Source organism: Corythoichthys intestinalis, chromosome 10, assembly GCF_030265065.1.
Source record: "Corythoichthys intestinalis isolate RoL2023-P3 chromosome 10, ASM3026506v1, whole genome shotgun sequence".
Taxonomy (NCBI): Eukaryota; Metazoa; Chordata; class Actinopteri; order Syngnathiformes; family Syngnathidae; genus Corythoichthys; species Corythoichthys intestinalis.
The window spans coordinates 14,520,301-14,535,214 of record NC_080404.1 but is presented as its reverse complement, the minus strand read 5'-3'; the positions used below and the strand labels follow the sequence as shown (position 1 = coordinate 14,535,214).

The window sequence follows — 14,914 nt, the reverse complement described above, 5'->3', positions numbered from 1 at the left end:
TTTCTGCCAACTGAGAATTCGTTACGAAAGACACTTTTATTTATGCACACAAAGGCAAATGTGATCCTTTCGAATCTTCTCCTCTGTGTGTCTGTAAAACCGTGTTTTTTTTAAATATTAAACTTTCCCAGCGTTATTTTGTTGAGTAAATGCTTTTATAAATCTCTTAAAAATATGTAGACTATTTAAATATTGAGTAAACTTGCGTTTTTTGTCTGCCAACTGAGAATTTGTTAGGAAAGACACTTTTATTTATGCACACAAAGGCAAATGTGATCCTTTCGAATCTTCTCCTCTGTGTGTCTGCAAAACCGTGTTTTTTTTTATATTAAACTTTCCCAGCATTATTTCCTTGTGTAAAGGCTTTTATAACTCTTATAAAAATATGTAGACTATTTAAACAGTAAGAAAACTTGAAGAAATGAAAATAAATTGCTGCTGCTGCTGCGTTTTTTTTTTTCCACATCACTCGGTTCGGGCATGCAAATCTATAGTTAATTGATCTGGCCGGTCGGGCTTCAATACCAGCTGGCCGTGTCGGGTTGGGCTGGAATTTTTTAGGCCCGATTTAACCTCTACGGGCTTGCTTTGAATGTAAAGTACCTCTCTACAGGTAAACATGAGAATAACAATACAAATGGGGAAACCAAATCCATTGCATCACCGGAATTGCGCAGGGAAGATTTTTGAATGTACTTTTATATTTTAAAATGCGCTTAATCGATTCAGCGTGTTGCCCGCATCAAATCGAATCGTCCCTGCCCCGCATCGGGATGCATCGCCGCATCGATTATTGTTGACACCCTTAGTGGGTAGTAACGTGTTACATTTATTTGAGTAACTTTTTGAGAAAAAAAATACTTCTTAGTGTACGGTAGTTTTACCATGCAATTCTTTTAACTTTTACTTGATATATTGACTATTTTTGCTAGAGACAGTGGCCGTCTCAGTTTCACCAATGAGACATCGCAACAATAACCACATGATTTCATTATACCAATCAGAGGTAACAATGCTTTTTCTCTACTCGAGGGCAATCATGCTCTTTTGGACGGATGATGTTCATCATGTTATTCTTGTCTGAATTTGAAGATTTTTGGGTCATCTTTTTGGCAGAATATGGCCATGTACCGGTAATAGGTTATAGTCAGGGGTGAAAGTGGTTAGAATTTCTTGCAGGAACTCCCCAACGTGAAGGTCACCATGGAGCCAGAAATTTTATTTATTTATTTGGGGTGGGGGTGGTAAACCTCCTAAAACTACTGAAAGGCAAAGGAAACTGGTTTGGCACAGTTACTTCTATAACACATACAAAGACTCATTTTCATTGAAAATTGTATTTTTTCAATGATTTGCAAAATAAAAGTTAAAAAAAAACAAAAAAAAAACACCAATAACCCCAACCTCCATCTCCTAATTTTTATTTTCCCTCATTTCCTCACATATTAAATGCCAAATCTCAATTTTAACTATTTACAGGGGTGCACATAATTTTTTTGCCCAGGTTCTCAGAGGAGGACCTGGAGATGTGACTTGGTTCTCATTGAGCTTGAGAGCCGACCCGCCTGATGCAATAAATTTATGACAAGCTTTACTTAGAGCCAATTAACTTTAATTAATTATATTAACAATTAAAGTGCTTGTGACACGAAAAAGCATGTTTAATTCATAATACACGCGGTATTTTATGCTCCTGAATGATATGGACCGCTTGGATGTGTGTGGAAGCGATCGCTATATTTATTTAGTTTTTTGAATCCCGCGCCAGGAAAATGAGTGACTTCCGGCTTCGGTCTCGCATTGAGGAGGAGGGCGCTGTGACGTGTACGGTAGAAGACGTCCTCTTCACGCTACAGTGTACTGTTGTGTATGAGGACGAAGGATTCAGCTGATTTTGCGGATTAATACTTTTATTTTTTGCATCACGCCAGCCAAACGGCTGCAGAAAAATCATTCTGTATGCGGGAGAGGCGTATGCGCCTTTTTGGAGTTTCAAAAGGTTCCCATTCACCGTGGATATTTACTGTGGGACCATTGGACTTACAAGGAAGTGAGTAAACATCTTGTTTTGTATTATGTCAAATACGAATACAGTGATTACAAAGTAAACACTATAAAATTCCTTTAAATAAAGGACTACTTACGTTTGATCATTGATAGGCATGTAAAAAGCTATCCTCACGCTCATTAGCAGTTAGCTGTTAGCACGTTAGCTACACAACAATTCCAGCCACCCTCCTCCAGGGAACGAACTGTAAATTGCTCTCCGCCGGGCGGTTTGCCGATCCGCAAAGAAACTCGACAACCGGGTCGTCATGTCAAATAATCCAGGCTAGTTATGTGTGATTTTCCACTTCGAAGACTTTGAAACATCCCTCGGTTCGGGTTAGCATGTCGGCTAGCTGTCACTCCTTCTGGTCTGTTTACATTCTCCGAAGCCGGGGAAGGGAAATGACATATGTCCGATATAGGTGTCATAAAATATCGTTCGGCAGGTGTGACAGTAAAGGTAAAGTCGACTGTTTTGACCATTATGGAGTAATTTTGCCATGTCGTCTTGAATAAATGGATTTTTATTATTTTATATTCCATTTAGCACAAGTTATTTGTCATGACCATGCCATTTATTTAGCAATTGGGGAAAGTACTTGAGTAAAAAGAATATCCTGTAAAAATATTGAAGTAAAGAGACAGAAACAATGACATTTTGCCGCTCTCTTCGTCGCGTTTTCCTCATTGTGAATAGTTCCCCCTCGACGGGCTGACTGGTCCTTCTCAAGCCATTTATATAGCTATTGGGGAAAAATACTTGGATAAAAAGAATATCCTGTAAAAATATTGAAGAGACAGAAACAATGACATTTTGCCGCTCTCTTCGTCGCGTTTTCCTCATTGTGAATAGTTCCCCCTCGACGGGCTGACTGGTCCTTCTCAAGCCATTTATATAGCTATTGGGGAAAATACTTGGATAAAAAGAATATCCTGTAAAAATATTGGGAGTAGAGAGACTGAAACAATGACATTTTGCAGCTCTCTTCGTCTCGTTTTCCTCGTTCTGAACAATTCCCCCTCAATGGGCTGAATAGTAAAACCGATGAGCCTAGTCTACCGCTGACGTCATCCACCTGTTGGGGACGCTAAAGCCCTATAATTGTAGGCGTGGCTAACCGGCAGATTAAAAGACTAATTTCTCGTCATCTGCGCTTTGCTAAATTGTTGTATATGGTCGAATCGTCTCAAAATATGATTCTAATTCACATAATAATGCCATTTAAGACTTTTTTTCTGGTGTCGTATGCTCTTTAATGCTTGTTTAACATCAACTGGCACAACAAAATTGCCATTACTTTGAAGTGAAATGTAAAGAAATAAGAAGCACCAATTCAAAATAAAGGGCATTATGCGGCTCCCACATTAACTCCAAGCCTTTTTAAAAGTGGGATATCCTCCTCATAAGACCTCATTGAACGTGCATGTTTAGCTTTGTAAAATGCGAACAAAAACACGTTTGTCAGTGCATGTCGCTGTTCATTACCTTTATTCCGCCACTTGTCCATAGGGCGAGTGGGGTCCTGTTTGACATCGATAGTTTGCTTAATTGCCACATGCTCTCTGTTTTTTTCATGCTTTTCAAAGTTTGGATGGCTGAAATTCTTTGACCCTACATAAAATGCGCTGCTCTTATCGGCGACATTGGGATTCTCACGGCACATTTTGTACCGCATTTCTGTGCGAGCATCATTTGCTTCTAGCCATGGTACCTCCTGTAGCCACTTTTCAGCAAAAGTCCTTTTTTTCGGTAGCTCCGGTGACGTCTCTGTCGTCTGTCTGTCTTTTGACGGGGGTGGGGAACACGGAAATAATTTAGTGATTGCCAAATGAAGCCTCATGAAGCAATGAAGCTTTGCAGCCAATTGGTTTGCACATGTAGCAAAGCTTCATGGTGCTTCATTTACCCTATGGCGCCATCAAGTGGTCTAGAAGCCCAAGAGGTCAACATTGTTAAGAATTCAATGGCTATTTGCTTAAGACATAGATATGAATGTGCTTGTGTTAGTAATTTAGTATGTGAACAAAATACAACAAGTGCTAAGGGTAATTTGTTATTCATTTTTATTTAGAAATAATAGCTTTCCCACAGTGGCTGGCATTAAACAGTTTCTTTTTTTTTGGGGAAAATATTTCACCAGCTTTAGAAAATATTCTTTCACAAGGCACAGATGAAGCTGGGGTGCAGAGAAATGTGAGTGCCAGTTTATATCAATTTGGGTAGGTATTCTTTTGTGCCTCCCAGTACACTAATGGATTGTTCATTCTGTTGATGTTTGGTTCAGATAGGTACACACACACACTCACATTTATATTAAAGTAGTTTTTCTCCCTTACCTTATTGAAAGCAATCAAATCAAAATGTTCCCATACAGGGGAGGATCGCTCTTTTCGCGCAGGTTCCATCGCAAGCAAAGGACAAGGCTCGAAAAAAGATTGCACTGGTTGCACTGTTGCGCACAGATGTAACAAGTACAGGAGCCCGAAATCCACAAAATGTGAGATAACAGGCGATCGCCATTGCGTTTTGCAACCAATTTATACCGTAGTCTGTCCTGTTTTTGCAATGTGCGCCAAACGTTGGATCACTTCCGAAGCACTCACGAGATTCAGCCGGCCGCCGGCGAGGCTTCCCACGTCATTATTTCCGGGTTTTGCCGAAATGAAGCGTGCCTCGCTACAAGCTTCGTGGAAACCCCCCTCCCATTACTCGACACAAGCTTCGGAACCTCGGCTCATTTCGTCCCATCACTAAAGTAATTACTCAGTGTGGCCTGCCTCTTCAAAATTTTGAGAAGTTATTTTCTCGTGACCGCCGCAAATACAGTGGTCAGCCTTCGGTACGCAAAAGCGTATGGAAGCCGTTGAGGGCCAGCGCATTTGTCTACGTCCAGTACACATGCGCGCATGCGGACCACTTATGCGCACCCCTGACTATTTAAGAACATATAATGTATATTAAAATTGAAGTCAAACTAAACATTTACTTTTGCCTTCATTTTTTTTTAATAATAAAGATATAAGTAACATACATTCAGAAAAATACAAATGCAGAGTGAAATGGAATATATTTTGAAGATCGCGCAAACATTGACTTTTTTTAAATCATACGGAAATGAATAAGTAGCCTAACATAAATGAACAAATATAAGTCCAAAGTGCACATTGACAGCTACTAGGGGTGTAACGGTACACAAAAATCTCGGTTCGGTACGTACCTCGGTTTTGAGGTCACGGTTCGGTTCATTTTCGGTACAGTAAGAAAACAAAATGCAAAATATAAATGTGCTAGTTGTTTATTACACACTTTTGTGCTTTCAACAATAGGAACAGTAGCCTATACAAAGCTAGAATTCTACTCAAAAAGTAGTAGGTATTTAAAGATAATAATCCAACAACAATTTGCCTTTCAGACAGTATTGGTCAGCTTTCTTTCAGAAAGAATGAAGAAAAAAGAAGTCCTGTGCTAAAGAGAAAAGCAATCCCAATGACAAAGATTTTAACATGTATTTTACAAATGAAATGCCTCAATGATTTTTTTTTCTTATGAACGGTTTTCAAAAACTTTATTGGCTACACAAGAACTTTATTATACTTGTTGTTAACACTTGTGTATGTATATCTGATGTTGGTAGATTGTTTATTCTTGGAGTTGAAATGCATGTGTGGCAGCTTAGCATTTTTCTTTTTTTTTTTTACATTACGTCTTGACAGTTGCCGTCATATTTTTGGAATCAAAGCACCATGTACCTGAACAGCATTCCGGCCCTGAATCTTACACCAGAAATGCGTTCCTGCCCTGAATCTTATATAGGAACTGCATTCCTGACCGTTCTGGCCTACTTTACCCCTGGTTATAGCACAGCATAATAATAACAGTTCATATAGATGAAGTCGTGCTGAGAAAAAAAAAGATATACCGATATTTTAAAAGATCAGCCATTGCAAGCAGTTACACACAATGTTACTCATTACTTGAGTATTTCTTTTCAACGAATACTTTTTTACTTGCACTTGAGTAAATTTTTGGATGACTACTTTTACTTTTACTTGAGTAATACTTAGAAGTAACACTACTCTTACTTGAGTATTTTTTTTGGGCTACTCTACCCAATTCTGACCAAAATTTCAGAGCTACTTTGACATAGGAAGGACGTTCAACAAATGGTACCCTAGTCTCTACCTTTAAACATGCTAGTGGCAATCCACATGGCAAGACAATTACCTGTGTTTGCAGGACAGTAATCATTTGGTCTTTCTCCTCCAGTGCAGCATCAAACTCATCCTGAAGGTGTTTTTTTGCCTGCTGGTCCATTTGTAACTCCTTAAAAAAACAATTTTGAGGTTTAACTTCATTAAACCAGATAAAAGTCATGAAAAAAAAAAACTAGAAACCAAAGTTGCCAAACCTCTCGCAGTTCGCCTATTCTCCGGAGCGATTTATCTTGACACTGGCTTAGGATGGCCTTGAGCAAGGAAATAAGATGTACATATCATATAGACCCTACTCACGTGACGTCACAGCCACGCCCCCGCGCCATGTTGTCCGTCTACTCGTCATGTTAACGCATTACCGCTTCGTAAATTCCTCCTATTATGGCGTGTTTTTCTGCTCGTTAACATTAATAATCAAAATGGCGAAGGTGTGTGTGGCGGTCGGTTGCAAAAACAGAGAAGATAGAAGGAGAGACTTGAAGTTTTATCGTATTCCGAGAGACCCGGAGAGGAGAGCGAGATGGACTGCTGCAATTCGACGATAAAACTGGGCTCCAAACGACTACCACAGATTATGTAGTAGTCATTTTATATCTGGTAAAATGCATTTAATCTATATTTAGAGGGTTTTGGGCTGACAACCACAATTAAGATCATTGCTAGGCTAATCGCCGACAACATACCGTTTCAATTTCAAGATGCTTATTTGTTCCACCATCTTTATTTCTTGAATAATATTTAGCTGGTAACAAGTGAAAGAAGCTGGCCTCGTCTACGGGTCATCGGTTAAACAGGGGTGTCCAAACTTTTTGCAAAGGGGGCCTGATTTGGGGTGGTAAAAATGTGGGGGGCTACCTGGGCTGATTTACGTAGAACAATACATTTAAAGAAATTTTAGCAAGCCCTTCTGTGTGTCACATTTGCTTTATTATTATTTTTTTTAATACATAATTTCAACAATCTCGCCTTTGTGGCGTTCTCTTTCGACCCTCGGGCTCTTGCGAAATACTGCTGCTGTGAAATTAAATTATCTTCAAGTTGCTTTAATTTCTCGTTGCGTATCTTCCGCGACTGTCTCTTTGCAAATGAGGCAGACACAGTTGTGTATTTTATTGAAGAAATAGTCCAATATGCACCTATCCTTGATACGTCGCAGTCACCTTTTTTTTTTTTTTTTTTTTTTTTTTTATTGATTGTCGCCATTTTAGAAAATTGGAAGTAAAGGGTCACACGGGGTAATGTAATGTTGCTTTGAGTGCTGCTCTTAAAGTTTTTCAAACTTTTGTGAGAATAGGCTGATTTTGTGTGGACAAGATAGTTGTAGATATCAGGGTAGCAGATGTCAGGCAGAGAGGGCGAAGACAGCGGATCGAAAAATATCGATTTAGGTATCAAATATGGATCTGGCGAATGGATAGACTGAAGCTTTTCCACATAACGCCTTTTATGCAACGCATCCAATGAGTTTACAGCGTCAGATAACACTGGGGCTTCCATGAATTGCTCTATAACTTGCACGACTAATTGAAAACAATGAGAATAGGTCTAAAAAATGATGGACCATATGGCGGCCGGATACAGCGACACGTCATTTTGTGACATAGGTGAGTAGGGTCTATATTGGTAAAGGGAAAAAAGTGACAATATGATTCACAAGAACTTACCTGTGTTTTTTCTTTATCCCGTTGCACTGTACGATATGCAGTAACAATCTGCATGGTAAATAATGAGAAGTATATAAAGCAATCTGGTGGACAATGAAATCACCTTAACGTGACTCACCTCAGAGTACTTCCCGCGATACTTTGCCAGGCTTGCCTCCACTCTGATCAAACGGTGCACCAGCTGCTCTTTGGAGAGAGACTCGGCATTGCTTGATGCCTCCTCAGCCTCACTCTCAATGTCTGAAGGTGGGTCGTATGCAGGGACACCAGCAGCTTCGTTTTCTCCATAATGTGTTAAAGACTCGCGTGATGAGCTCCGAGCCAAGCTCTCCTTAGAGGGAGAGCGGAAGAGCTGCTCAGCCCGACTGGCACCTCCCCGAATTATGGACTCCATTGAGGGAACTTTCAACTGTAGTTTTTGTGCAAAGGATTGTGGTTCTTCTCTCTGTCAAAAAGTTGTCCAAATTGACAATTATATTTCTAGAAATGAACAAATAAGCATTGGAGCAGAGTGTTAACGCACTTGTGGAGAGATACTTCCATCCCCGTTGACACTTCCTCCGGGAGACCTGGTTGGCCCTTTAGAGGAACTCTGCACAGATAACATTAATCAGAGGTAACCTACGCAGATGTCTGTGAGTTAACTGGTGTCCCGGGTCAGTTAGTTATCCACATCCCGCATGACTCCCTGATTACTCTGGAGGGAGCAATATTAGTACTATTGCTGGGAGCAATGCAGGGGCATTGGGAACCCTCATGCAACTCGGGCGTGAAAAAAACTGAGGAGTTAAACACATAAAATGAAGGCATCTCTACAAAATAAAAGGGTTAAAACTTGACTGAACAGCCATGAGGTAAGAACAGACAGACGCCAGTTAGATTCAAGTCAGAGAGTCAGCCTTTGAATTAATTATGCTTGGTAGTTATATTGTACTAAGAGAGTCATAACTGGGCCAAGTTGAACATTCATCAGTTTAGCTGGTTTAGTCAACTGGTTAGAAGCAGATTTAGCAAAGCAAATTATTCTCTCCTCACTTGTCCAGCTCCAAGCTTCCCTATCCTTGGGATAACACAAAATTGTATATTCTATGTCCCATATTTGGCGGAGTCTATATCAGTTGCTAAATACGGTGGTATCATGGAAGATCAACAATTTTCTGAATAAAAGTACATTAAAAAATTGAATAAAATGATTGCTAGTAAAAACCATTGTCAATTTAATTTGCACCATGTTTTGAAATTTAAAAGAACAAACTGAACAAAGAACCTTAATTTAGTCCAATGTATGGATGCATTCACAACAATCCAAACAGTAGTAGAGTTTGATCGGCATTCTGTCTTTACTATGATCAGATGGAGATGAACGATGATAGATATTGTGGATGGTTGGAAGAACTGATCACATCAGCCCATTTCAGCCCACCGTTGTTATAGCCTTTCTAACTAGGCACCCAAGGACTCTGCAAATCCAGGGTTACTGAGTTTACAGTACATTTTAGTGTATTCAATGGAACTCAAAACAGTCCGCAGAATACAGGGCAAGTTGCAGAATATTGCATTTTACCAAGGGCATAGGTTTTCATAGGGATGGCAGGGACATAACACTACCAAATTTTCAGGATGATCAAATTGTCCCCACCAACTTTTAGGCAACCTTATTTGCATTATATAATGACTTCATTTATTTAAGTCTGTAATTTAGATTGTCTTCCCATATGTCGTAAGGATAGAATTGACCCTACTGTTATTACGTTATTTTTATAATGTCCGGACTTACATTTACCCTTTTTTCATTTACTGAATGTGCTAGTCCATTTTTTCACCTTAAAACGCATGTTTGATTGGCTGATGACTTGACCCCCAAACCCCCCACGCACGCACCCCCACTCACTGCCCTGACAGAAATACAACATGTCGACAACATACTGCCTCCTCCACCCCCTTCAAAGAGGAGGGATACTAGAAGTTTTTTTTTCAACCACAGCAACAATTGTAAGTAATTTTAAAAAGACGTCAATGTTGTGGAGGTGGGGAACACACCACTAATTTTGCAAATGAAATTTTGCTCCAACCTGCATCAGAGTTTGCATAACATTAAACGGTGTGAATTTGCTAACCTGCAAAACTCAAGTAGGAAGCTGCTTAGAGAGAAGTGTTCACCTGTATGTGTTTTCTACTGTTAACATTAATTAAACTGTGAGAAATGTAGTGAACCGAAGCTTACCCCCTTTTCCCCAATTTTCATTTTTATTTTATGTTGTCTTAAAGCAGCCCAAAGAAGCTTTCATTTTTTCCTGAGTTTGGCTGTGCTTTTGGACAAAAGCAGTAGTATTTTACCCAAAGGAAGGCTCAATTTTTATTTATTTTTCTTATTCCCTAAGAAGATTTCTTCAGTTATATTTAATTTCTTTATTTAGACAGACAATGTTGAGTGGTTTTAAGACAAATGTTTATGTTTTGCATTCCTAGTTAGTTAAGAGATTATTAGCAAGTTTGTATTTATTGTGTATGTAAATATAATTCATGTTTAAATATTGCAATAAAAATTTGCTAATAAAATCCAGACATTTAATGTGGAAGTTTTCGAAATGTTTCTTTAATAGTTTTTGAAAACAAAGGTTTGAATTGAACGATGTATTACCAGAACCACTACATATGACAGTTAGTGTAAGTCAATACAGATTTATTTTGCATTCATCATTTAGACTATCAATTAATTTGGTTCATATTCATGAGAAATGTAGCTCTGACCCCCGTTCACCCAGTCTGTTTGGTCATTATTATTATTATTATTATTATTATTATTGTCCTGTCCCCAGCAAAAAGTGCATATGCATTATATGCTGTTCTATCTTCCATACCAATGTTGAGATCAAACCTATGCCCTTGCATTTTACCTGTAGTTTTTATCACGGCCACTAGATTTCGTGGTTAAATAGCACCAGCAACACACAGAAAAAGTCAGCAGTAATGTTTATCCAACAAATGGATAATTTATATGTAGTTTTGTTTCGTTAAATGCGACGTTCTGCACCGAATAAGTTTTTTTTCTGCTCCAAACTGCAGGCCTAGTTTACAATATTCAGATCAAATGGATAGCTTGCACTTTTGTTTAAATCTTTCATTCATTGTCACTTCTGCCTCAAACCTATTGTTTGATTAAATGTTTTGCATTTCATAAAGAGAAATAAATCGGCTCAAGAGTGGCAAAAACAATATTTATGGTTAATTTATTCAATTCAATTTTATTTGTATAGCCCTATATCACAACAAGGTTGTCTCAAAGGGCTTTGCAGAGGCAATATGATACACAGTCAGAAACAGCAGATGAAATAAAGATGAAATAAATAAAGGTCATTTTTAACCATAATGATTTCTAAGTGTTTTAGTACTGATTTTTTACATCATGGTTGCATTAATTTGCTTTATAAATTGTCATTTTAAGTTGTCTATTACTACCCGTTGAAAAATAACTTTCAAGCCGTGGAATCAAAAATTGCTCTCCCCAAAACCAGGACTGTGCTTTGCGAAATCAACACTTTTTTTCGTAGCTGAATACTGGGGGGACTATCCAAAAATAAACCCTAAATTATACACACACTCAAACACATATATTATTTATATATTATATACACAGTATACATTATTTGATTGCACGATTAACAATAGTTAAATTTCCATTGTACGATTAGCAATAGTTAAATTTCCAAATAGCCACTCAAATCCATGAATAAGCAACCTTTAATAAGCTTAGTTTTAGATAGATGGAATCTGAAAATAGTTTGCATTGCTAACAGCTTACAATTGGATTGCCCAAGTGTGTGAACAAAACTAACAGAATAAAACTGACCAGAAATGACTACTTCATAATTTTAGGTATTGACAGAACCATGTGGAGTTGCGAAACCCCCATATGGACCCGTTGCACGCTTTCTACCCGCCTCCAACCGGGTTATGTAGCCTCAAATGGTTCCAAACATCGCTTCGACAAGGACGGGCGCCATTCATTTGAATGACTGGTTGTCAAGTTTATTCGGAGATAAATGGATTAAATAGCTACCTCTTTCGAATTTTTCATCTTTCTATATTTTATCAGAGGCTCTTTATGATGTACATGTTGAGCTTTATTAGTACTAGTATATGCACGCCGTAATATATATACTATATATAATATATATATATTTTTTAATCTTGGTGGATGAGCGATTTTCTCCTACTGGGCTGCTGAATGGGCTTCTGCTAATCTGCTTTCAATCCCCCCCAGGGCCACAGTAAGCGAATCAATGAAATCTTCACATTCTCCCTGAAATACATTACTCTATTACAGTGATCCCTCGCTACTCTGTGCTTCAAACTTCGCATCCTCAGTCCATTGTGGATTTTTTTCAATTTAAAAAAAAATTATAATAAAGAAAGTATTTTGTTAAGATATACAAAAGTATACATGTACATATTATTGTTTTCTTTTATATACAGTAGCAAAAAGTTTGGACACACCTCATTCAATACAACACATTTGAAGGTCCCAACCACATTGATAAAGCAATTAATTGCACTAATTAACCCCGAAAAGATATGCCTGTGAAGTCAAAAAACATTTTAAGTGACTCCCTTTTGAAGCTCATCAAGAGAATGGCAAGAGCGTGCAAAAAAATTTAGTCAGCGCAAAGGGTGGCTACTTTGAAGATACTACAATAATATACGTTTTTAGTTATTTCACCTTTTTTTTTTTTTTTTTTTTTTTTTTACTAAGTACATAATTCCACACGTTCATTCATACTTTTATAACCTTCAGTGAGAATTTACAATGTAAATAGTCATTAAAATAAAGAAAACACACAAATGAGAAGGTGTGTCCAAACTATTGGTCTGTATTGTACATCTCATTTGGATCATAACTGTTACATCTGCAGTGCTTTAAAAACATGAAAATATACTTACAAGGTTTTTTTTTTTTTTGTTAATTATACTTTTTTTTTGGGGGGGGGGGGGGGGGCATCTCTTATATGTATCTCTTTCCAATGCTGTTAAATCTAAATAAATGCATTTAACACACACAATCCAAAAAAAAAAAAAAAATGTAAATAATCTCTGCCTATGTAAAAGTCGATTTCCCATGGTAATGCTAACACAAACACAAAACTTCCCTCCAAATGATGGGGGAAAATTCCCATCTTTGTAAGTTTACATAGTTTTAATTTATTATCTTACCTTTCTAAACATAAAACTAACATTACAAACATATTATAATGCAATAATGACGAAACAAGCACTTGGATATGTGATTTGATCCATTTTTATCATGAAATGTCGAAAAGAAAAACATTACAGCACTGTTTGTGGTTGGAACTATTCAGGCCTACATGAACCAATGGACAAAGAGTGTAACAACTCTTTTTCTACATGGCTCTGGGTATTGACACATTTTTGTTAGCCTAGATTTAAATTATGAATTTAAATCTGGCAAACTGCAACAACAATAAAACATATAAGGTTGTCTATTTGTTTATTTTGTTTGCCTAATTTTTCAAATCAACAATAAAAATTTAACTGCACCACTAGAAATCTTATACTATATAAACTCTCCATTTTCAATTAAGAGACTTGTATAGAAAAGGAGGCAAGGTCTATTAGGCAACCCAGGAGGATGCTGTTGGGGTTTAAGAAGGCAGGCAACTGAGGGCAAAAGACAAGGGGCACATTTTGGTGACAGGTGGTCACAACAGAAGGGCGTGACACATACAGCAAAAAGCAGACAGGCCTCTATACCACAATATAAACCGTAACTCTCATCAGATGCAGAGTTAGCCTTGACGGGAGATGCCTTCTTGTTGCTAAATCCAAAAGGAAACGGGCGACAGAAGAGCAGGGAACAAGCCGTCCCTTAATGGGCCGCAGCCCGCTACCAGTTGCCCCAAGGGGGGCACAGTCAGGAGGAGGACCAGAGCAGGAGGAGGAGGAGAAGGAGCAGCGATGCGGAGGAAGAAGAGGCAGGACGTGAGGATAAACTCACCACACTGGCTACCTGGGCCGTTTTGGGTCTTTTTGAATGGTCCAGAGCAAAGATAGTATACTCAGAGAGAAAAGCGGGCTCTGCTATCATCCCGGCCAGCGCCTGACCCCCGTCAGTGCAGTTACGGCCGAAAGGTGGGGGGAGGAGAGGAACACAGAGAGCAATGAGAAAAAAACAACACCATGAGAGTGGGATAGCGCTGAGGGGAGTGTGAGAGAAAAATAGAAATAGAGAGAAGGAATTTGTTCACAGCAAAACCTCTACAGTTGAATGACCAACAAGCACAACTCAAGATGTGACCATTTTTTCTTCTTTTTTTTTTTGTGCCTTTAGAGATGGGACAAGGAAATATTGTTGTTCTTCAAACTGTACAGATGGGCCAGGAATTCATTGGAATTTATCTTTAAAAAATATTTACTTATAAACAGTTTATGACAGGAAATAATATAAAATTAATTGAAAACTACCTGTAGTCTTCAGCCAATAAGTCACACCTTAGTATAAGTCGCTCCAGCCCGAAAATGCGCAAAGAAGAAAAAAACACCACAGTATAAATTGCATTTTTTAATTTGCATATTTTACTACTTGAATTTTGTAATCTGCAGAATATGAATATCTCAGTTGTTTTTTTAAGTTACCGCCAATGTTGAAACACAGGCCTTGAGCGCCCTCTTGTGGTTTACTATGAAAATAACATGTGAAATGACATAATAAAGTGTTAATAATTTCACACATAAATCGCTCCAGACTGACTTATAGCCCGAAAAATACGTTTTTTTTCTCAGATTAATCAGTTAGAGACACCGTTTACCTTAAAGTGCATGTGACACGAAAAAGCATGTTTATTTCATAATACACGCGATATTTTATGCTCCTGAATGATATGGACCGCTTGGATGTGTGTGGAAGCGATCGCTATATTTATTTAGTTTTTTGAATCCCGCGCCATGAAAATGAGTGACTTCCGGCTTCG

At 38.2% G+C, this 14,914-nt stretch overlaps 1 protein-coding gene across 5 annotated transcripts in view; it reads right to left on the bottom strand.

The window, feature by feature from the left end:
• The window catches only part of golga4 (golgin A4), a 60,861-nt gene that overhangs the window by 38,906 nt on the left and 7,041 nt on the right, over nucleotides 1–14,914 (bottom strand). For 3 of the 5 annotated variants that reach the window (XM_057847923.1, XM_057847924.1, XM_057847925.1), the window contains 6 exons: nucleotides 13,942–14,043; nucleotides 8,452–8,520; nucleotides 8,047–8,373; nucleotides 7,929–7,976; nucleotides 6,459–6,515; nucleotides 6,275–6,373 (listed from right to left, as the gene is read on the bottom strand). In XM_057847923.1, coding sequence (XP_057703906.1) covers nucleotides 6,275–6,373; nucleotides 6,459–6,515; nucleotides 7,929–7,976; nucleotides 8,047–8,373; nucleotides 8,452–8,520; nucleotides 13,942–14,043 — 702 coding nt within the window. The remainder of the gene's footprint in view (nucleotides 1–6,274; nucleotides 6,374–6,458; nucleotides 6,516–7,928; nucleotides 7,977–8,046; nucleotides 8,374–8,451; nucleotides 8,521–13,941; nucleotides 14,044–14,914) is intronic. The other 2 variants (XM_057847926.1, XM_057847927.1) reach the window with 1 other exon arrangement.